This window comes from Garra rufa, chromosome 4 (genome assembly GCF_049309525.1).
Source record: "Garra rufa chromosome 4, GarRuf1.0, whole genome shotgun sequence".
NCBI lineage: Eukaryota > Metazoa > Chordata > Actinopteri > Cypriniformes > Cyprinidae > Garra > Garra rufa.
The window spans coordinates 40,595,988-40,621,048 of NC_133364.1; the positions used below are offsets into that span (position 1 = coordinate 40,595,988).

A 25,061-nucleotide genomic window follows, 5' to 3' on the forward strand; every position below is an offset into this window, starting at 1 on the left:
CTAAAACCACATTGAAATCCCATTAGTGGTTCTACATGCATGCATCAACATGATATTCCTTTGAAATGTATGAGATGAGCTTTCTATTTCTAACTATATGAAAAGCCATTTGGAATTTGTCCCAAAACATTTGCATGAAGAAGCACCTCACAGTAAACACAGCAAAGAAAAAAAAGCTAATTTTAATTTTCTAATACTATGCCTGGATTTTAAAATCTAGACCATAAATGATAATGTTATTCAACTGGCTAAATTAAAAAAAAAATTATAATTACAAAATAAAATACAAGAAGTGACATGAACCATTCTGACTGTCTTCCTTCACTGGTCTTCCCCTCAGGTCGTCAGCTGACCATTTTTAACACTCAAGCCACCATCTCAATAGGCGGCAATGACCGCAAGCAACCGTATCAAGGCCAGCTCTCTGGTCTTTATTACAATGGTCTAAAGGTTCTCAACATGGCAGCTGAAGGTCATGCCAACATCAAGATAAATGGCAGTGTGAGACTGGTGGGGGATGTGCCCACCAGCAGAAGCCCCTCCCGTACCACCACCTCCATGCCCCCAGAGATGTCCACCACCTTTATCGAGACTACTACCACCCTGTCAACCACCACTACCCGCAAGCAGCGTTCACCACCCACCATTCAGGTAAAATCCATTAATTTTCTCCATTTAGCCTCCTTTAACCAAGGCTGTTGTAAGAGTGGCCAAATACTCAGCAGTGTAAAGATGCATTTATTGTGCATTTATGCTTTCAACTAAGACATAGTAAATAAAGAGACCTTCAGTTCTCATGTCTAAACTATTATCTATTGCCCTCTTAGTATTAAAGCTATAAAAATGTTACACTATTGTTCCAAACATTTATGACTTCATTTATTCTGTGCAACACTAAAGAAGAATATAAACTGAAGGTAACAGTTTCACTTTTCCACACATGGAAAATGGATGGTGATTTATACTGACATGCTCCAAGACTAAAAACACCATAAAAGTACCCCCTATGAGTTGTGGACTGTAACTCAAGTCTTCTAAAGTCATAACATAGCATTGTGTGAAGAATGGACTGAATTTGATATAGTTTTCCTGTACTTTACTGGTAATCTTTCCCTCTGCCTTAGCCATGGCAAGAACAAGAACATTAAAAACATCATAATGTGAACAAAAAGCATTTGTGTGCTCCAAATAAGGGGAAGATTATCATTAAATAACATCTTATTTTGGTGTGTTCCTCACACAAAGCTATCATTATCATTTGTACTGTCTGTACTGTATGTGCTGTTTAGATGCCTTGTGGAGTCTGTCGACTACCAGAATGCTTTCTTTAACACAGTCAAACATGAGGCCAATGAATGTCTGATCATGCTGACCATTTCATTGATGCTAGGGTAAAAAACTGAAGTAGCAGTCTTTGTATTAAAGCCATAACTCTCCCTGGGGCACCGCTCAATGGCAGGCCCAGAAGACTTATTCTCTTCTCACCTTTAAACAGATCAACCAGCAAAATAATAACCTCTCATGTCAGTGCTGACTGCATCATGACTTTATCAATGCATTGGCAACCTAACCATTGATAGGAGCCTAACAACTCATATCCAGACCATTTCTGGGCAGGAAGGCTTTTTTTATTTTTTTATTTTTTAGCCATCTATATTTGCAATAAGACAGGAGATGGATGTGAACTCACATCACCCATGACTTAACATGTTAACTAGTAGGCCACAGCCCTGAGTAAATGTTATTTATATACAGTATATCGTGTTAGGATATTAGCACTGTTACCTTACAGCAAGAAGGTCCTTGGTTGAGTCATGGCTAACTCAGGAGATCATTCTGTGTGAATTCTGCATGTTCTTTCAATGTTGGATCGGGTCATCTGCGTACTTCAATTTCCCCCACAATGAGTGTAAATGTATGTATCTGCCTGTGTATTTTAGCCCTGTGATGGACAGTCAGTTTTTCTGCTTTTAGCTTGTGGGATAGAGTCTTGCATTCCTGTGACCCTACATAGTAGAAGCAATATAGAGATAGAGAATGGATAAATGGATGAACGTTAGTACATAGTTATGGTCTGTGCTTTATCTGAATAAGGCATTCTACTGGATTAACATTGTTGTTGGTCCTGGAATAATATCAGATTTAAGTAATGTAAGATTAGTAATGTACCATTCTGATGGACCAATCATTTCACTTTGATTTTACCTATCATTGCCCCTTGAGTTAGTTGGGTTTAGGTTAGAGAATGTTGCTCCAGGACACATCCTACTGTACTTTGCAATATTATAGTCAATAAAAGTGCTACAGCGCAATCATGAAAGCTAATTAATAGGGGTGTGCCAAAAAATCGATTCACAGAAAAATCTAGATTCTCATTTGCAACGATTCAGAATCGATCTGAAATGTCCAAGAATCGATTTAATAAATAAATAAAATCATCTGGCTTTTCGCCTTCATTTTTGTAACTAGCCTATACAGACGTCACCACGCAGCCGGTTTTTGAACGTAAGCGTGCGCGGCAAATCACTAAAACAAAGAGGAAGCAAATATGGATGAGAGGAAGATCCAATCAGCCCCGTCTTCACTTAAAGCTAAAGTTTGGCGGCATTTCGGTTTTTACCGAATGCCTGGAAGCACTGCGCTGGACATGACACACAGTGCGCAAGCTTTGCAAAACGAAGACCAAGTACTTCGGCAGCACAACATATGCGCGTGCTCATATTACTAGGCATCACCCGGAGCTCAGCGACACGGAGCGGAGTCAGCCGCCAGCTGCAGACCATCGCACAGTGCAGTGCTTCACGAAACTCCCTGCCAACTCCGAGAGAGCAAAAAAAAATAACTCGGTCTATCGCTTGCTTTTCATTTTGAAAGAAGCACTTTATTTTCATAACTTGTTATTCTTTAAGTTACTGAATCTGACTGATAAATATTATTAAAATTTTAAAATGATTAAAATTAAATTATTATTAAAATTTAAATATATTGTTTGTTTTTTTTTGTCTTCTCCGGTTGTTTTCTACATGATATTTTTGGTAAACTGCAACTTTCCTGGGAAATGCATCTATTTTCAACCATTTTGTATTATGAAGAAGCACTTTATTTTTGTTCCAACTTATTTTATAGCTAGCTACTAATGAGTAGCAATTGAGAACCATACAATATTTTTGATAAAAGGCACTTCCCTGAGAATTTAACTTAATAAATGTGAAAAAGCCACTTTAATGTCTCCGTTTGTCATTCTGTATAGCAAAGCAGATGAGAGTAGATCATGATCAGAAACCCGATTAGAAATCATTATGAATAAAATCGAATCGTTTTGAATCGAAAATCTTTTTGAATCGAAAATCGATTTTGAATCGAATCGTGGCCTCAAGAATCGGAATCGAATTGAATCGTGAGATGGTAAAAGATTCCCACCCCTACTAATTAATATGTAATGCATTCTAACAGAGATTCAAAGAAACAAATTATTAATTTTATCAGTACTTTTTTTTCTGCTTTGATCTGTGAATTTTGTCATATTAATAGCAAAACTAGAGATGCAGGTTTTAGCCACAACATCTTCAACAAATATAGTCAAAATACTTGAATGTTCTCATTCCAACAAGATCTCCATTTTGGGTTTGTTGAAAGTATTTTTTTCTATGACAAGCTCTCCCAGATCAATTTCCAGGCCCTCAGGTAGTTTGATTCATGCTGTGCCCACAAATTAATTTTCCATAGGTCTCACTTTTAGCACTCCCTTGCTGCCTGTCAGCATAGACAGCAAGAGAAGTACCTGTAGAAGCTGACAGGTTTTCCATCCCCTGCGGGTCCCAGGCTACAGTATGACCAGTGTTGGGCTGTTCTGAGTCATTTGGGGTCCAGTGGCTACGCTTGTAAGGTGCTATTTGGCATAGCCCTCTGACTCTCCACCATTGCAGGCCACCTCAGTGTCCAAGAAGTAAGAGGTGTGCGATTATATTTTATCCATAGATGGATTGAGCTGATCCAGGCAGGGATGAGAGCAATCTCATGCTTAATTAATGATGAGACTCCTGGGAGAGGTCTTGCCTCACACTTGATCTCTGGTAGAAGAGGGCGACTCTAGTGAGAGCGTGCATATCCATTCATCTCCAGCAAGAGCTGTTCACTGTGCCCGGGGCCGCTGTCTGCTCAATGATGCTTCTACACACTAGGGAACAACAAAAGCAAGAGGCATTGTAGAAATGCTGACATGACTGATGACCACGCTGAGCATGTTAACAGATACATACAGAACTACACACTGTTTAGTGGTGGTAGCTGATTTATTTATTTATTTTCTACAGAGGGTGCAATCACACCCTTGATGAAGCAATAATAGGAGCATCAATACTAATAACTGCAAGCAAGTTTTTTCTAGAAGTAGTTACGCTGTAAGTATTTTTCTCAACCTGGGTGTCTCAGGGACAGATTTGTCTGAAGGTAAAGCTCACATTCCCCCTGTTAGTGCTCCTTTAATGTGGTTTTTGTCCTGGAATTGTGTTGTAGTAGCTCACTTGTGACATGTGACCCCTTGTGAAGTGTGAGCGTGAACCCAAATGCTGCTTCAGTAGCTGTTAGGGTACTGTACAGACTAGAAGAATCTCTAATGGAGCAGTGTATAGATAAGTGGATACGGTGATAATAAAGTAAATTGGATTGGATTGCCAAAAGCACAACTGAACCTTCTTCTCATCCATCATTGAATGTCTATGTTTCAGTTTGTTAAGCAAAAGTTGAAAACATCAGAATGCCAACCCTAGTGTTTTGTTATCTTTGTAGTGCACCATCCTCATTGAAATCAATGATTTTTTGGTATTCTCTGATACAACACAATCTGTGGTGTGTAGGCGCCCTTAATCTGTGCAGTCGGACACCTGCTGACAGTTATGAAACAGATGATGTTCTTTATCTGGTGTTGCTTTATGCCAGATTCCAGCTCTAAGCATTCAATTCGTTTAGCTGTTTACGTCACCTCTCATCATCCGCCTCCAAACTGAATGACTAATTCCAGTGATTTCAGCTATGTGCTGTTTTAAAGATGTGTGAGTCACGGCTAAACCTGCAAGCATCACAAGCATTAGATATGCTAGACGACTACTCCATCACCACTGCATAAAATACATGCCTGTTGAGGATGTAGTCATTATCTGATTGTGCAAGTATTGCACTTAAACAAGAGTAGCATTGGGGAATTCTCATTTCCACTGAACAGAATGAAAGACTACGGATTCTAACGCACTCAATTACTGTCGTTAATATAGCCGACAGGACACGGCTTGATTGTTTGCTGTTTAAGTATGGGGGATGAGAGAAAAAGGCAGAAAGAAAAAAAATAAAAAGAGGCAAGTTGTGTTGAGTATATAGTGATGAGGGAAAAGTAAAGAAGAGGTGAAAGAAATAATGTGAAAATGGAAACAACACACTTGCACGCTTCATAACGAAGGTATTTCTGGATTTTCCAGTGTCATTTAGTGGCTCAGCTGTTTTCTGACTACTGTAGCAAGCTTTTCCAGTAACAAGCTTTGTTCCAGCTTTGCAGTGAGCTGAATCAAACCTGCTTCCTAAATGATCCACTCTTAAATATGTACCTTTTTCAAGTGTGATTCATTCTACTGGGGATGGCTCATGTATGGTTCATTTAGACGGTTTGTGTAAAAGAACAGATTCAACAGATTTCTTGCATGGCATTGTAGGCATTCTCTTTTATAGTGGAATATTTAGTTAAATGCTATTATCTGAAATCACATTGAATTTAATGTAAATTGTATTTGTGCCAAATACATTAATGCATTCAAAATAACATTGTTGGATAGTCATGTATTTAAAAAGATCACGTTTTTCGGTAACACTTTAGATTAGAGAATACTATTGCCTGTTAGCTATTTGTTTAACAAATAGCAAACAAATAGCTAGCATATTGACTGTTTGTTAGTACTTATAAAGCAGATATTAATGCCTTTCTAGATCTCTTAACCCTACCCCATGTCTAAACATAACTACTACTACAGCCACCTTACTTAATATCAATACAAAGTAGTATAGGGTCTTATTGAGGGGAAACCTTTAGTTAATAGTGAATATGTCTTATCTAATCTTAAGTGTAGTGTATTTTTTTATATAAATTCATAACACCCATTTTAGCAGGTTTTTTTCAGAATCCCTTAAAAATTATATTGAAAATATTAAAAATATTGATTTCCTTCATCAAATCAAATTTGGCCCACATGATGCAGCATCATAATTTGAATAGGAATGACAGGATTTCTACAGTATATTGCATTTCAGACCAATTAAACAGAGGAATTTATTTTTCTATTCTTTTTTTTTTTGAGACAAAACAAATAGTTATATATCCCTAATATGTAAAATATTCTAAAACTGACATATGTCATTTGCCATACAGAACCAGGTGATATAATCCCCTGCATGATAAATATCTGATTTAATACATATTCTGAATGCTGCACAGCCCTGTCCTACAGTAGGTAAATTTTATTTACATGATTGCATTAACCACCAGTCTTGCAGTAGACACTAAATTTAATGTAAACGTGGTTGTCATTATCTTTTTTGAAGAGCTGCACTATGTACATGGCCAAAGAATATTGATTTGTAAGCCATAAAGATTATGGCTGGGACTTTACACAGGTAGATCAGTTTAAGGGCACATGCATTTTCCTGCATGATGAAACCCCCTAGTGCACTTTTGAAGACAGTTTCACTTCAAAGCATTCTCATTCCTCTACAATTCTTGTGCCATTTTATGATTTTAGGGTGTAGCTGATTTATAGCAGCTCATTTGCACGACAGTACCTATATGTTGTCTCTTCAGCCTGAACTTCACTGCTCTATAACTCTGCAGTGGTTGCCTACAGATAGGCACAGAACGTGTGTACATTAGAACCATGTAAAGGTCAGCAGCAACAATGTATTTGTTTGGGATCCGCGTGGTAATTTCACTTCACTCTCTTTTTCTCATGCCGCACACAGAGAGATGGATGCTGGGTGCCTTGGGACAGCTTGGTGGTCCCAATTATGTGAAGGTGGCAGATGGATAGGGGACTTCTAGGTTGAATGGCTCATTAGAAAAAAAATCATGCAGGAGATTTGTACAAACATGTGGCCCAGGGAAGCAACAATCCTTTGCTCTGCAAGAGTGTATACAATCACCTCACTCTGTCTCAGCTCCCCTGACACTGAGAACCTAAAGGTGTTACAAAAGCAAATAGCGGCATTAATGCATTTAACACAAAGCCCCGTACAACAGCTTGTGTAAAACGTATTTGTAAAGTAACTTTTATACTGTAGCTTGTCAAAATATTCATGATTAAAGGTAGTTAAACTGCCAAAGTACCCTCCTACAAATCTGCTAGTAATTTTAGACATAGTATTGTCAGTTATGTTCAGTCAAAACAATTAAAAAAACAAAAAACAACACTGCTGAATTAATCAGTTTTTAATTTAAGTAACAGAGTAAATAATTCAAGGACTGTCAGAATGGTGTTATGCTTGAAACATGCAAACACAGACAAGTCCACTGATAAGAACAGTGAAAAGTCAATGTGCATGCAGGACTGTATATCAGGTATATATATGTATATGTATATATAATAACTTTAATTATTATTTATGTAATTAACAACAAAAATTGATTCAAATGAATTAGTGGGATCAGAATGTTTTTTTTCACTACAATAAAATGACTTATCAGAGCTATAACAGCATGGACATTTTAGGTTTATCAGCACCGCTCACATTTAACCTCTCTAGCTAGCAAGAGGATGACAGTGAGTATATAAGCACAGGGTAAACACGTTGCCGTCTCTTTCTGATGTTGTAATGAAACATCTTAAAAATGATTTATTGTCTGAATGTGGCTGCTGTCTATAAGCTAATAAAATAGAAGAAAAAGAAGAAATAAAAGAGCATTTAGAACATTCATGTCCAACTTTACAGGTTGTGATTTGAGTGTTTGTCTTGATGTAGAAATCAATAGATTTAGATTTTGAAATATAAGAAGATAATTAATTGCTTTCCACAACGGTAGTGCCATGATGGCTTTAAAAGCAAGAAGACTATGCTGTTACCTTTATGGTTTGATGAAGTTCATTTTCATTGTTTGTAAAAGAGCATCTTCAACTTTCTACATTTTCTTATATTACACATAGAGTTATATGGACTTGGAATGAAATAAGGCTGAGTAAATAGTAAGCTCTTCCTTCTCTACAATGAGCAATCCAAAATTTGTTTATCGTTTCCCATTTTAATCTTTTTAGAAATTTTCCTAAAATCTCAAATTACCTAGAGTTCAGCGTTAGCAGCGAAATTCTCTTCTTCTTGGATAACAGACTTTTCTATAATCCTTGTGGATTCCAATCCTCTGTCCTTTTCCCCTCTTTGTCCAGATTTCTCTTTCCCTCTGCGTCTCCATTACACACTAAGCCACACGCAGTAACTGGACGCTTCATTTTTTCCTGTCCTGATCTCAGGCTGTAATTGAAACATCCTGTTGGGCCCGTGTCGCTCTCTAATTTTAGTCAGCGAGTCTCAGCGCAACGAGGGCAGTTCTCTACTACTGTTTGTCACCACTCCTCTGATGACCTTGCACACTGCGGCAGGGGAGTGATTAAAGATCAAGGCCAAAGACCATTTCCTTTGCCCTGGAAGATAAATGGCCCTGTTTGAAACTGCCTGCTATGGCTTGGAACAATTAGAGCGTGCTAAGGGAAGTTGCAGGCGTGTACTGTGTATGAAAGAAGGTGCACAAATGTGCTTCACATCCCTAAAATCAAATATTTTTTATTTCACTTTTGCATTGTTCTACCTATTTGGAATTAATGTTGCAAATGTTACATTTGTAACTGATATGCATGATTTTGTACATGTTCAGTATAATGTTTCATTTAAATATTGTTAATATTTCTTTGTTTCCCAAGGGGTAACAAAATAAGCATACTTTAATATAAATTTTCCGAGAACTAATTATAATATATTTTGCCATTTTAAGAATAAAACTATAATAATAATAATAATAAAAAAAAACAATAATAATAATAATAAAAACAATCTATCATATTGTGCCTGTGTTTGTTTTGGTGCTGAAATTTCATTAACCTCCCCACCTAGATTAGTACTAAGGAAGTTGCATGTACTATTTTCCTATCTTCTTTCCATCCAGAAAGAAGAAAATAATGTTGACTTTAGAAAACAAATGCATCATGACCACACTCCACAAATATCAATATTAGATCTTATCCAGGCAAAATTTTGTTTGGGGTTGAGGAATGAAGAATGAATTCTGCAGTGCCAATGATTTATTTTAATTTATTTACTTTTCTCAAGTACACACTGTTTTGTTGAAAACAGGGAACACTGGCCAGACTCCTGAAGGATATGGTACAATGCTTCATCACTTCTACCATGCAGTGTTACATATTCAAACTCCTGTAGGACACTCAGTGAAGGTGACATTAACCAGACAACAATGCATATCATTCTGATCTTGCTTTTTCTTCTGAATGTCCCAGAAGACAGGCTTGAGCAAAAAGACTTGTGGCAGACCTTTGACAGAGATACGGCCTGATGGCATCGATTCTTTGTAATACAAGCTTTTCTCGTGTCTGTCTGTCAAAGCCAAGATCTGACATGATAATGCAGATCAGAAGTGACCCGATCGAAACAAGTGCTTCCGGCACTGAGATGGCTATCTTGTTGGGAATGACAGAGCAGTATCTTTGTCTCTGGAAGTTTTCAGATTGTAGAGGTGAAAGTCAACATTTGAAACAGACATCCTGTGTTCTGTGAGAGAATGGGGAAATGAAAAATGGAGAGTGATTTCTACACAAAATGGGGAATATTTGGCTCCCAAAATAAGTTTTTGTATGGCATGGAGATTTTGTGACAAAATTGGATTTAGCCAGCTGTGAAATCGTTTTTTGTAAAGTACAACAGCTAGGGACAGTAGATTTGATGTCACTGCGAAAACAGGCTCATCATTGTAAAACATGCTGTAAATTCGGTGTTATTTCCGATACCTTCCTATTTTTTTTGGAAAAAACTTTGTTATATATGTGAGTACTGCAGATGTTCCCTGGGGGTGCTCTGAATTTAGTTTGCCTTATGTCCCATTACATGCATTTTGAATGCAAAAACCACTGTCACTGATATTATACTGTCAGTTTATCTACTGAAAAAAAAAAAAAACGTTTAATATAATAGCATTTTAATTTGTTTATTTAAAAAAAAGTATGTCAAGATTTTTTGTCAAGAAGACACACCCTCTCTCACGTGTGGTCATAATGGGGAGAAAACATCCCTATTGTAATACGTTTCATGAACTTCACCAACACCATTATCTTGCTTGTTCTGAATCAGATTCAAAGTAACAAGTTAGTCACTATTTAAATATTATTTTTTTTTTTTTTGAACTCTTACACAACATTATTACTTTTATCTCTACTTGAGTAACTATTTCTATCTGTATGTGTACTTTTGTGATCTACAGAGTTGCTGCCTATGTTTCAAATTAGTCACTTATGACGTACCATTTCAGCTATGATACTGCAGATTAGACAGAAAGCAGCGCAAGTGTTTGAGAACCATAATCTGAGTTTTTTTCTGCTAGATTGTAGACTTGTCCATTAACACAAGATGTGTTATTGTTAAAGGGATAGTTCACCCAAAAATGAAAATTTAATGTTTATCTGCTTACTCCCAGGGCATCCAATATTTAGGTGACTTTGTTTCTTCAATTGAACATAAACAAAGATTTTTAACTCAAACCATTTGCAGTCTGTCAGTCATATAATGGCAGTCAATGTTTACCAAATATTAAAAAAAACATACACAGACAAAACCAAATTAAACTCTGCATCTTGTGACGATATATTGAGGTCTTGAGACACATAACAATCGGTCTGTGCAAAAAAACCGATGGATGGATTTTTGCACAGACCGATCGTTTTGTGTCTTAAGACCTCAATGTATCATCACAAGATGCAGGGTTTAATTTGGTTTAGTCTGTGTATGCTTTTTTTTTTACTCTTAAAGATTTGGTAACCATTGACTGCCATTATATGACTGACAGACTGCAATGGTTTGAGTTAAAAATCTTTGTTTGTTTTCTACTGAAGAAACAAAGTCACCTACATCTTGGATCCCCTGGGGGTAAAATTTTCATTTTTGGGTAAACTGTCCCTTTAAGTCTACCCTTTACTTAGACAAAATACGCTTTGTTGTTTTGAAGCTGAGTAGTTTATTCTAGGCAGTCTGGAATTGCTTTTGTATTGTTATATATTTTATATATTTTAGCTGTGGTCACAGACAGTAGATGGGACATTAGTGGCATCTCTATGGTGCTCTGTGCGGGCAGAAAGTAATTTCTGAGCTGTTATGGTCTGAACTAGCCTGTCCTTTGACACCACTTCTGCGACTGGTCATGCACGAACACATCTGTCAAATCTCTGCTGTGATTTCACACTCTGGGAAACTGTAGTGAACAGCAGTAAGGAGCTATGGGAGGTGAGGACCCTCTGATCTTGAGGAGGTTTGTCAATGCCACATCTGCTGGCAATGTGACAGGATCATGTCTGAATTAACTGTCACTGTTATACAGCACCATTATAACAGCACCTTAAAAAGTCCTTTAAGAATGCATTTCCATGCTGGTTTTGGCTGGTCTAGCTTTTGACATTCTGCTAACCTGTAAAAAATTGCTGAATTAAGCAGATTTTAAGAATCTGCTGATTAGGATGCCACATGGCACACTTTTGCCAAAAGTGTTTTAAATAATCACTGGTCAAACCCTAAACTTAACATCAGACAGAAATCTGATGTTATACAAAAGATTGCACACCTTACCTTGAATACCTTGAATTCTAGCCCTAAATGAACTTCAACCCCAATCCTAACTCTCATCTTTACACATATCTCACCCAAAATGCACTACATATAGGCTACGTATAGGCTATTACTATTCGACAATTAAAACTTTTATTGGCCATGATTATGCATGACCTGAGTTTTTACTGAATTCGGAATTCACTAACAACTCTACAAAAGTCAAATAGGGACCTCATTACTGATTTTCTAATTATGACATAATTTTCAGTAGGATCTAGCTCCATCTTGAGATATGCAAATTGTAAATAATTATTTAAAATATACAGCGCTTTTAGAATCACGCAATTTGCAAATCTCCTATCAAGCCAGTCTCAGTGAGAATAGTGTGTGCTTATAAGCTGATAAATTTAATCAGATGTTTTAGTTAGTGTGACATCTAAAACATTCTGAGAGCTGGCTACCCAGAGTTTAATGCCATAGAGGAAAACCGCACACGGTTGATTGGGAGTAATGTAATCCCCCCTTGGATAAATTACATTAAGGTGATATTGGGAACAATAGCATACTAGCATCCCAAACCATATTCAGTAATTTGGTGGTAAGTGTCTCTCGCTCAAACTATGAGCAGATTAGTACAAATGTACTTTTCCCGACAGCATCCTCTCTATCCTAGTATGTAGGCTCTCTTCCAGGCTCCAGCCGAAGTCTGTTTCATTAGCCTGTCAAACTCAATAATAGTTAGAGCCCGTCCTCTCACCGAGCACTGCAAACTCAATCAGTGCTATGATTTCATAACCCTTGCTTTGTGACAGGGCTTATTTTATTGAGGCACCGATCTACTCTGATTAACAGGCTGTGTGTGCATGTGGGGTGAAATACAACACTGCCAGAGTGTCCAGGCTGGAAGAGAATGAGAAGGCGGGAACAAGTGTGTTCATAAATCAGAATTGTGGTATAGAGGAAGGTGCTGATGAGCGAGCAGAAGGCAGGCGTCCAGAGACAGTGATGATCTGTGACGGCCCATGAGAAGCTGGAGATGGTAGGAGATGTATGAAGAGTCAGCCACCATAAATAAACCCAAATAGAAAAACAAACCTGACATTTCAGTCCCCGGTCTGCTGCCCTTGAGAAATAAGGGAGAGAACTGTAATATATAAAGCTTGCAGCAATGATGTGTTTTCATTATTTTTACCCATGATCCTCTTTGAATTGGTAGATTTGGCTTCACTTAAACCTTTTGTTTTGTCTCCACACGCCAGACAACGGATGACATTGTGTCCTCTGCAGAATGTTCCAGCGACGACGAGGATCTGGAGGAGTGTGATGGGGGACACACAGGTGGGATGGATGTGTTACGGTTGTGCTTGCTTAAATTTGGTCTTTCAGTCTCTTCTATTTGAGTTCTCCCTCTCAAAGCATCACCCCCATGAAAACCCAGTGTAACTTCAAAAGTGTCACAAAAAGGCATTTTTCAAGCTCAAAAACAATAGCAATAAAAAAACATACATCTATAGTACTATATATATATATATATATATATATATATATATATATATATTTTTTTTTTTTTTTTTTTTTTTTTTTTTTTTTCTTAATTTTGAACAGTATATGTTCTTTTAAAAATTGTCACTAGCTTTGATATTTTATGTATCTATTGTGCAGTGACATGTTCAAATTCTATTCTATTGAATTCTGGTATATTTGAAATCTGTGGGCTGATTTCTCTAAATCAGTTCAGTGATTAATTAAAATGACCCAGGAAGCATTGGGCTATTTCAGAGTTACACTTGATTATGGGGCCGAACGTCATTAACATGGTTGTGTGTTTATACTAATTTTGTCCTCTCAGCAATCAACAGAGAGTCAAACTTTACAACAAAAGTACAAAATTAGTATCAAACTCCATGTGGTTCACTCTGATGCTTCAAAATGTATCAGTTCTGTACACAATGGATTTCTTGCGTGTGTGTGCGTCTTTGACAGATGATACATTTTGAGTTGTTTACAAATCAAATGAGAATAATGCTTTGAGCATAGAGATTTCTGATGTGTAGCAGTAACTGCAACAGAAACAACTCCTTCCTGTTTGTTCCTTTGTTTCCTCACATTGAAGGCTTGCCTTATGTTAAAACATCTAATAGAGAACAGATATCTTCGAATTTCTGTGCTCACCTTTCTCCACACATAGCTTCTGTTTCTTCAAGGTTAAACAAACGTTTGTATGACTATGACATATTATTCGGCAAGATTAAGATAAAACATCATTTTCAGAAAACTTGGGATTTGCTGTAATTGTCAGACTCCTGCCGTCAGCCATCACAGTATATGAAACCCTGCTGTTGATTTTAGGGTTTACAAGGCCATTATGGATGCAAGGCTTGTTTGGTTTATGAAAGTTCGATGGTCTGCCTGCCGCACTGTACTGGTACCTCTCAACCAAAGGGCCTTTAATTGCTTCTAAATGTCATCAGAACACTAATTAATGCCCTTGATTTTACGTCAGACCACACCATGCGTTATACAAAACATATGTCCTACGTTGACCAGTTTTTTTTTACCTTCCACTCCCAAATACACCAATTAAAACCATGTTTGCTGGCATCATGCTTTGTTTGTTTATATTTTTAGTTGTAAAAATGACTTCCAGCTAAAACAATGTTTTGTTTTTATCATCTTTAAAGCGTGTCATACCCGTTTGCCTGGCAAGCTAGTATCCATATGGTTTGTCATTACCTATGACTTTACAGATGGCCCCTATTTATTTGTTTGTTAATTTTACCGCATATTTTCCTCAAACTTACAAGGTCACTCTGCTCATTATAAAAATATTTACTCTGTGCTAGTTTTAAAACCTTATGGCAGAAAGTTGTGCTTTAGATAAATTCTCCCTATCTGTGTTAAATCTAATACCATTACCAAGTCCTCTCAAATTCAATAGCAAAAGGAAGTACGCTAAGGGACAATTCCAGTGTTACCTTTCATTTCTTCTCATCTGACATTCAATAAGAGTACACTTAGCCACAAACCACTACACTCATACAATTTCATGTTGACACAGAAATTCACATCATCAGTCTGACCTTCGCTTCAGATTTCTTGGACAGTTTGCATGACACTTTGTTCTGTTCTGTTTTGGTTGAACCTTTTCATGTGGAAAAACATCTTCCTACTGTATCCACTCTGACATTCCATTCATGTTATTTGGGTTTATTTGCTGTATTTCCAAGAATTTACTATTTTTTTACCCTATTGGGGGCTTTTTCTTTGATGTCCTCACCCTTCCATTTTCCAGGATTAAAGTTGATCCTCTTGTTTCGTCTCATCTTGTGCCGCATGGAATTTTGGTGGTTGGAAAAAAAAACTTAATAATTCTCTTCTTCATTTTTGTTATGTTTTGTGCCATTAGGCTAAAATTAAACATCCCCACATTCTAGACAACTTGAAATAAAAGGCGACAAAATCTTTTCTTGCCATCATATGTTTTATTAATTTTGCCTTGTGCAGGCAACCCCATTCTGTCTTAAGAAAGTTGTGTGTGAAAGAATGACCACCCCCCCTCCTCCACCCCACCCCTCCATCCCTGATCTCATCTTTATTTCTGTGCCTTTCTGCATAGACATGTCTGTTTGAATGCAGATGGCATAAAAAGACTTTTATTGCCACAAAGTATATCTGTTTTTCTATTTGTTGCTACTGAACAGTCGCATTTGACGCATGCATTGATTGCAAACTAACTGATCCCCAGCGGGAGATCTCCATCATGACTCTTGCATGGATGTTATTGGCTCCATCTTGAGTGCTTCTCCATCCATGAGCTTGCTAACAGGCTGACCATGTGTGCTGTTGTGCATATCATCTGTCTATGTGCTGATGTCTTTGTCTTTAAGTGTTAGTTGTTCTATCTGTCTGATGTCTTGCTGATTTTGTTGTTTCTTGTATCTTTGCTCTATGTTCTGTAAAACACATTTGAACTAATGGGAATTCCACAAGAAGGCTAATGAAACAGTTATACCAAGAACAGGGATTACATTGGAATTTTGAAAATGGGGAAACCCTTTGTCAGGATGTGGAAAAATGTGCCTGAGGTCACATTTCTGTAAAACAATATGTTGTTGCTTCTTGCAAGTGCAGTGCTGTACCAGGTTAGCTACCGAACAGGTGTACTATAACAGAAAAGAAATACATATAATGCTAATTATGTGAGGCACATATTAAAATACATTAGTTTAAAAATTATTTAGTATGATAGAAGTGTTTTTTGAAAAGAAGTATTGCAATTTATTAATCAATAATGTGTCCCTGTAATCAAAATATGTGTGAAAAGGAATACAAGTTTTGGTGAGTTTTTTTTTTTTTTCTTCTTTTTTTTTCTGCAGCTAGTGTTCATTTTAACTGGAAACTGCAGTGAATTGTGTTTGTAGGTGCATTTTTGGAGCTAGAGGTATGGTTTTCCAGGGAGCCTATATGTATGCCGATAGAAACACAGCCACAGTGTATACAAATAAATCACCATTACATGGTTTACATACCCACACTTCAACTAAGATAACCCAAAAAAAAATGATGTTTATGTTCTGAATAGATCATAGGAGTGAACTTTCCCTGAAGACTAAAAATAAACTCAGTCAAACTCATGCACAAAGACAGCTGATACAATTCCTTATACTTGATGTTTGAAACAAACGGGGGAAAGCTGGTACCAGTGCAGTTTAAGATGGAAGAGACTTTTAAGGTAAAACTTATTCATCTGTAAGATCCCTAAGGTTTCATCATGCTGTCTTTGGCTCAGTTAATTAAGATGGAAAAACAGTCTTCAAAGCAAGACATCAATCAGGAGAGCATGGAGAGGTGAGAACATGAGACCCTGAGGAATGGGTCACTGAACCACTGACATGGGCTGAATTTTGGTGTAGTCAGGCCCCGTTAGGCCGGCTGTCACTTTGAAGCAGCTCTTAGATCAGTTAAAGGTTGTTTAGTTGACACATTTAGCTTAATGGCCATACAACAAATTGTGCAGCAGACAGTGGTCGCATGCCTCTGACTGAGGATATTAATTTAACACCTTGGGTCACATCGAGATATGAAATGATGAAGCTGCAGCAATCTGTGACACTCCAAGCCAAAAGATAGAGACATTTAAAAAGACAAACTAGAGAAAACAAAACCATAGCAACTAAACATCAAAAACTAAATTAAACTGGGAAGGCCAAACTAATTGACCCTATGCTAAGCCCCCCCAAAAATGTAAATTACCAAAAGTAATTACTTCAGGTACAATTAACCATAATTGAACAATTATGTTATGTAAATTGAACAAGTAATTTCTGCATGATAAAAAGCTCATACTACAATACTAAGTTCAAAATACTAAGGTACAATACTGAATATAAAAAATACCAGTGTTTAAATCTTCAGTTACAGCACATGATTAACTGTACCCAAGGAGAGCAGAGCTTAGTGATTGCCCAATCTGATGCTTTGAGGAAATGTCTTAAAAGCCAGTTTTTGTATATCAAGCTCTGTGCAGGCATGCCCTGCCGCTATTTACCTCAGCACTACAGTATGTGGACTTCTCATTTCCCACATTTTCAGTTTTTATACTGGTGATGAGTTAACAGAGGCTGAGATAAAGGAGAACCTCAACAGTCGCAGGCTGAGCACAGTGCATGGCTGACACAAAAGGATTTGACTGCGGCAAGCTTTCTGAACCACAGGGACCTGATCACACAGACTATTCTATTAGGGGATAAGGCAGGTTTAGCCCCACACACCTGCGGCATTCATCACTGTTTGGTAAGACTCAGCAAAAGCAAGATGGTCACGGAGTTTAGACACGGATATCTGTACCGAGGACACTTGGATTTGGTTGGGGGCACAGAAGAGAAAGCACTACTGTGAATGTCAGCTGTTATGGTTAATTTATTTTGTTTCGCATTCTCTCCGCTCTGAAAGTTCTGCAGTTTTTTTTTTTAGAGAGAGTGTTAACAGCTGAGAAAGAGGGTGGCCCATCAGATTTGTTTACAAGAATTAACTCCTGTAAGCAAATGCAGAGAATGCTTCAATCTATCTGAGCTGGAGGCTTAATGCAGTGTAAAAGTGTTTGCTTTGTAATGGAGCTTAGCCCAAAGAACATTTCCTCCTATCTCCACTCTGCAAAACAAATATAGCCCCCTAAGACAAGCACACAATGTTTGCACTGAATTAAAACACTGTGAAAATTATCATTGCTTGTTGAAGTGCTAATGTAAGATTAAAGTATTTACAGAGACATGTGGGGGTCCATTGTAGCGCTGTCTTTGTGCCTGTGGTTTTAGTAGATGCTTTCATCTTGATGAAAACATCTGAAGCAGCTAATAAAATCAGCAGTCAATAAATTCATTTAGCTCAGGATGGCCTAGGGTAAACAAAAATCAGTAAACAAGTCTGTGATGAGGCAACTTTTTTGGCAGTTGCCATTATTGTTTCAATTTGCTAGGGTTTTGTGGGTTTTGTAAATACTGTCGACTTTTTCAGCCATTAAATTGTATGCCACCCAGCTCACCATAATGAGTAGCAGCATCAACCATTAAAAAAAAAAAAAAAAAAACATACTGGTCAACCACACAACATATTACTCTTTTTCCATGTCCTACATACATAAAAATAAATATATATTTATTTAAATGTTTTTTTTTATGTGTTTGTAAGAGACATCTCACACAGATATTTATAAGGGCCATTTTGTGGAATTCCCAGTCTTTATTGTCATTAATGGTGAGCGATCGGCTGTTGGTTGTACAATGATTTCTGCCAAATATTTATTTTCTAAATTATCTTGACGCATTCATGATTAACATAGCCTAATGATCAAAAAAATCAATAGGTCTTTATCTCTGTATTGAGATTTTGTTGATTCACCTGTCAGATTCAAGTTGGTACAGGTGTATACGGTATCCCGCAGCCTTTTGCCCATGAGTTTCTCAATATCCTGTAACCCTGTTCTCAGCCTTCCTGATCCTAGCTTGCAGTGCTGTGATTCTACTTTCCCTAAATGCAACTTGTTAAAAAGCATGATTTCACCTTGCAGTGAAAATCTAAAATAATGATTTTCGCCCTTTTCCTGAATACACCCCTGCTTTGTGCTGTCAAGCTACTAACAAGATATTTACAAAACTAATAATGACATTATTAGTTGCGAAGGTGGTGACGGTACAATGTCCCTCTTCCGTTTGACTTCACTATGTGCTTTATGATTATTTTATTCTTGATAGTGTGAGAGAATCTTTAGTAATTTCTCTCTGTTTTTATTGCCTTTTTGTTTATACATGTATACATATATATCCTCTGGTTTGTGTATATTTATATATGTATATATCTATCTACTGTATATATATCTAAATGTCTTTGTATAAATTTATTTAAGAGAATTCAGTCCAAAATGCTGACATGGCTCAGTATGCTGACTTGAGGCATTTGGAGCATTTTGTGCTTGATTTGATAGTAGTAATAATAATAATAATAATAATAATAATAATTTGATTTGAAAGTAAATTCTGTGTATTTATTATACAAACCTAAAAGTAAGTAGTAGTAAAAATGACCATGAACTGTCTGACTATGAAGTGGTCCAGATGTTTGGCTCTCAGCATATGTTGGCAGTCTTTTTGGATGGAATTCTCCTTCAAGTTCAAATAACAATACATTGGTATATATATATATATATATATGGTTGCTATACTGATTCTTGTTTAGTTTCTACTATATACCTGTGTACAGCCATATATATTTATACATATAATTTTTATCAAGAAAAAAAAAAAGAACAAGATGCTAATTCCTCACCACTATCTACTCCAAATGTTCAAAGTCTCTTTAAATATTGGTCAATATTTTCCCCAGTTGAAATCTGACTTCTAAATTGCTTAAATCTAAATTCCATAATGGAAACTGCATGGGACAGAAGTTGCAGCTTAGGGTCTGTAAGCGTGTCAGTCTTGAGAGTGCTTTATGATCTGGTACATGGGCATGTATATGCTCATTGTTTGTATATCCCCATCCCTTCCTTACAGCCCAAAGCTCTATTGCCGCCCGACCGCTTCGTACCGCCCTTACATGGACATGGCAACTGACGTACACTTTCACTTCCATCTATGTCATTTCCTACCTAGTCTGTTCATAGGTCTCCCTCTATCTCTCTCTTTCTCTCTCTCTTTCTCTCTCTCTTTCTCTCCCTCTTTCTCTCCCACTCTCTCTCTCTTTTGCCCCTCCCCTTCTCCTCTTAGCAACGGTACAGTATGTACATTCAATTGTTTAAGAATTAATTTTAAAAAAGAACAGAAAATATGTATCTGTAGATACTTCAAAGCAAAATTATCTTAAAAAAAGAAAATGTACAGTTTTCTTTTGTAGACAAAAAGCCTTTATTTATCAAAAGAAAGGACAAATGAGCAGAATGGTGAAGTTATTTTTCATGTCATGGTGTGAATGTATGTGTCGTTGCCTCCCTGTATCATCTTGTCTAAAAAAAAAAAAATCAGAGGATAAACTGATTGCCTAATTAAATCTTTACAGATTAACCATACTTATCCCCAAGCATTCTTACACAACTTTCTTAATTTTTTGTAAATTTTTTCTTCCTGCCAAAATCATGCGGGCAATTTGTTGATGTAAGTTACAGAACTGATGGTATGCTTTCACCTTTTGATGAATTGTTTTATGGGCTTTTTTAATTTTTTTAGACTAATTTTGTTTTATGTACTTTAATACTCTCTTTTTCTCTCTGTGCATTTGGTTTGCGAATGTTTATAGTGCTGTGCTCTAACCATTAACCATTGTTTGCATTGCTTTTATTTTTCTTTCCTCTCCTTTCATTTCTTTTGGTCCGTTGTTTGAGACCTGTGTTGCCTTATAGTGCCCTATGTTTGTAATAAGCAAAGCCATCTTGGCGTAAGTTTGGGCAGATTCAACCACCATCTGAATGTGTAACTTGTAACCAAAAAAAAAAAAACTTTTAAGAACAATTACAATTCAAAATGACCTATTTCATGAAAAACAACCAAAACAGGTTTCTGTGTAATTTGATCATAAAACACTGGGCCTTATTCAATAAATAAAGCTAAATGCAACAGTTTAAAATGGTTTTACATTTTAATTAAAATTCAATCTGTTTTGGTGAAGCCCAGTGTGTTTGTTGCTCCCAACATTAAAATGTCACCACTATAAATGTTATATAGTGATGTGAATCATGTAACCTATGGTATGACACTGTTCATGTACGAGAATAAGCATTCAGGTGTTGGTGAACTGTTATGTGACTTGTGCCATTGTGGCAGTTTCATAAGAACTGTCAAAAGGCAATTGGCTTTCAACTCAAGTATTACAGACTTGAAAGAGAAATAAAGTAATTTTCTCTACAGTCTTAAGCCGCTTAGAAAATTAGAAATCTCAATACAATAATTGTATCTTTTGGGAGAGTTCCATATATTACACTCTTCATTGGTCTTATGTTGTTGATCCAACAGGATGCTTAGACGTAAATTTTCTAAATTAATTCACAATGTGAGCAGTTGCTCAAAACGGATCAGCTCAGTTTTGTACTTTCACTTCTCTACACAAATTTACACAGCAAAATAAAGATGTTCAAAGTTCACTTGTTTCAGACACTCTTACGTTGCAGAGGTGCAGTAATTGTGAGTAATAGGTGTTCTATGTAGAGGTCAGTTAAGTAAAAAGAAAGCTCAAAACCATGCATGTCCCTTCAAGCCTTTTGATAAATTTACCTCGCATTTTTATATTTCTGTTCTCTTTTTCAGTTCTTTCTTGGTATCTTTGGCCTTTGGTTTAGGCGAGTGTTGTTTTTTTTGTTTTGTTTTTTGTTTGTTTTATTATTTGGTCATATTTCTTTCCAAATGCTCTTGCTTTGCTTTAATTGGTCATATACAGTTGCCTGTTTGCAAGCAGCCAGACTTGAAAGGACACTAATTTCCTTTCTCTTTTTTTTCTGCTTGCCAGGAGGGGAGTTAGTTATCCCTGTTCTAGTTGAGGATCCCGTAGACATCCCCCCTGTTTCCACTCGAGCCCCTTTCATCCCCCTTCCCCCAACCCTTCACCCCGTCCTCACCATTATTGAGACCACCAAAGAGTCCCTGTCAATTGCCACCGAGGCGGGGGTACCTTGCTTGTCGGACCAAGGCAGCGATGATTGTGATGATGATGATGATGATGGTGATGATGATGATGGTGATGGCTTGGTGATATCGGGGTTTGGCTCTGGGGAGGCCTTCGACTCTAGCCTCCCCCCTACTGACGATGAAGATTTTTACACCACCTTCTCCCTGGTAACAGATAAGATCTTGACCACATCGACCTACGAAGGTGGCTACAAAGCTCTCGCGCCCAAGTGGGAAGTAAAGGACTTTAAATCTAGCAAGGCCTCTGAGGCAGACAGGACTACAGCCATCCCACCTCTGCCTGACTTTAGGAGCTCAGCAGCATCACCCGTCACGCCTGAGACCGGTCCTAAAATCCCAGCTGGGAAAATGAATAACCGTGAGATCAAACCCCAACCAGACATAGTGCTACTACCACTTCCCACGTCTTTCGACATGGACGGCACCAAACCGAGAGGGCCGTACATCACCCAGCCCATGTTGCGCACCATCCCCAGCGCCCTGCCCACCGTGCCAGGTATCAGGAGAGTTCCTCCTGGTGCCTCTGAAGTAATACGTGAGTCTAGCAGCACTACGGGTATGGTGGTGGGTATCATCTCTGCTGCCGCCCTGTGCATCCTCATCCTTCTCTATGCCATGTACAAATACAGGAACAGGGACGAGGGCTCCTATCAGGTAGATGAAACACGGAACTACATCAGCAGTTCCGCACAGAATAATGGCACAGTAGTCAAAGACAAACAGCCCAGCACCAAGGGTGCCAGCAACAAGAGACCCAAAGACAAAGACAAGGAATACTACGTATAAAACTAAATCGGAATGACAAAACAGAGACAGAACAACATCTGAGAAATCTTGAACAGAAAACAGTGATTTTACACAGAGAAATCCTTTAAGAACTCAATCAAATTGAGTCAAAATGAACCCATTTCCAAGTCATGTGATTTGAAGCACACTTAGGCATATGGTAAGCATAGGGAAAAGGCAAATAGGACTCTGGAGACCTTGATACCTTACTTTCTGTCTGGTTGTGGGACAATGCCAGTGTAAAATATCTCATTGTTACATTGTTATCCCTCAAGTGACTTTCTGAGGTACAAAATCCTTGGTGTAAAAAAAAAAAGATGAAGGAGAAAAAAAAAACAAAGCAACCCCTGTCCATTGTAACCCTGTACAAATCAATGATGATCATGGGTAATGGTCATGATTTTGGACATGCATGTGATGTGTGTGATGTAGTACTGATATCTTTGCAAAGAGGAGAACTAGATGATGTTGTTTTGGAGATGCAAAGTGGGAAAATTTGCCATAAAACAGTACTTTTCTAACCCACGCTGGAGAAAATGCTCCATTAAACAAATGGTATGTTTGTCTTTTTTATTGTGTTTTTGGAATATGTGTTTCAGGGGTTTACTGTTGAAAAAAATTTGTCTTTTTTTAAACCCATTTTATCTTTGTTTCTGCTTTTAGTTTTCATCCTTTTCTCTTCCAGTGTCTGTTTAGGACTAACTTGCTTTAACATTCGTATTCTAATTGGGCTCTGTCATGTATAGCCAGATTCAACTGAACAGCATCCATCTTTTACAAATGGAAAACAAGACATTCAACCTTAAATTCAGAAATCCCTCTTTCAGTTCCTCTTAAGTCATTTGTTACACACACACAATTCACATATGGATTAACTATGAACGAAGCAATCTAATGTCTGAAAGAGGGCTGAAGTATGGTTTTATTTGAGGGAGACAAATTCAGTGCAAACAAGTGTATATTTTATGTTGTCACAGTCACCTGTGTCAAACAATAAATATGTTTACATATTTTATTACATCATAGATGCGGTACTTTGTAGCTCATTATTGTACATAACGGTTTGAAATTTTCATACTCTTTCTGTACAAACTAAGCAAACATGTAGTTCATTGTAGCTCATGCAGTAAAGTCCAAAAGTCTGAGCCCACAATAAAAAATTACAATTTAATATAAAACTGGAAATGAACAGAACATTTCAGGATTTTAGGAGAAAAAAATGAGAGTAATGGTATTATAAGGTAGAAGAAATATTTAAGGTTCTGCACTAATGTCCTTGTTGCTAATCAGGTAAGCTATTTTTTCTTATTTCAAATCTGACAACAGGTCAGATTTACTTGCTTCCATTGATGTACACAAATTATGCTGATAACATAAGCTGGTTTTGCACAAATCAAAAATCTTAGTGTTACCAAATACTAAGAGATTTTAAAAACTAAATCTAACATTTCAATCAAATTGCTTATAATATTATGATTCGTATTATATTATGACAAAAAATAAAAACAAATGGTACATGCAAAATAGAAGAATTTTACCTCTGTGGCCCCAGATGTTTAAACCTCACTGTACTTGCATACAGTGTAATGGAAGAGTATTGTATGTTAATCTGTCTCGATGATGGTAATGAGTCAGATGTGCGAAAACCATAAGATGTCAACTGACAGAAATCACCCCCCACGCTATCAAAGATCCAAGTGGTTCTTGTTTTCTTTTTAAATACGGTTACAAGAGCTCATAAAAAAGGTGGATGATGGATTGGATTCATACTACCACCTTCATTTCTGAAGTTCACAATTATTTCTTTTAAGTCCGTCTCATTCTGTGTATTTATGATTTTCACCATGTTGCACTGTTGTCGTGAAGTCTTTTGGGTTTGTTACATTATGACCATTTGTGCTGGCATTAGTTGCAATTCCTCTTTTTTCTCATGTATATCCATTCTTTCTTCTTTTTTTTATCACCACAGCACTCAGTTGTGTGCTGTAATTTTGATTTTTTTTTTTTTTTTTTTCAGTTATTGTTTTCACTCTTGACAACTATGTCCAGCAATAAAACGTTCCCAGTTGTTTTCAAGGCTACTGTGAAATTTTGTGTTTCTTATCCCAAGTTTCTGACAGTCCACTGTATTGTAACATCGTCATGCCTTGATTCTTAAATACTTTTTATAAGTGGAATTTTTAGGGTTAAAAAATTGTTGAGGAATTTAAGCATATGGGGAAAAATATTTCTGAGAAAATGAATCACATATACTAA

General features: G+C 37.0%; 1 protein-coding gene across 1 annotated transcript in view; it reads left to right on the forward strand.

Annotated features, from left to right (window-relative positions):
- Positions 1 to 23,626, forward strand: part of LOC141332948 (neurexin-3b-beta-like) — a 62,303-nt gene extending 38,677 nt beyond the window's left edge. Inside the window, exons 5-7 of the mRNA XM_073837905.1 lie at positions 341 to 651; positions 13,110 to 13,188; positions 21,841 to 23,626. Coding sequence (XP_073694006.1) covers positions 341 to 651; positions 13,110 to 13,188; positions 21,841 to 22,805 — 1,355 coding nt within the window. The 3' untranslated portion in view covers positions 22,806 to 23,626. The remainder of the gene's footprint in view (positions 1 to 340; positions 652 to 13,109; positions 13,189 to 21,840) is intronic.
- The last annotated feature ends 1,435 nt before the right edge of the window (positions 23,627 to 25,061 follow it).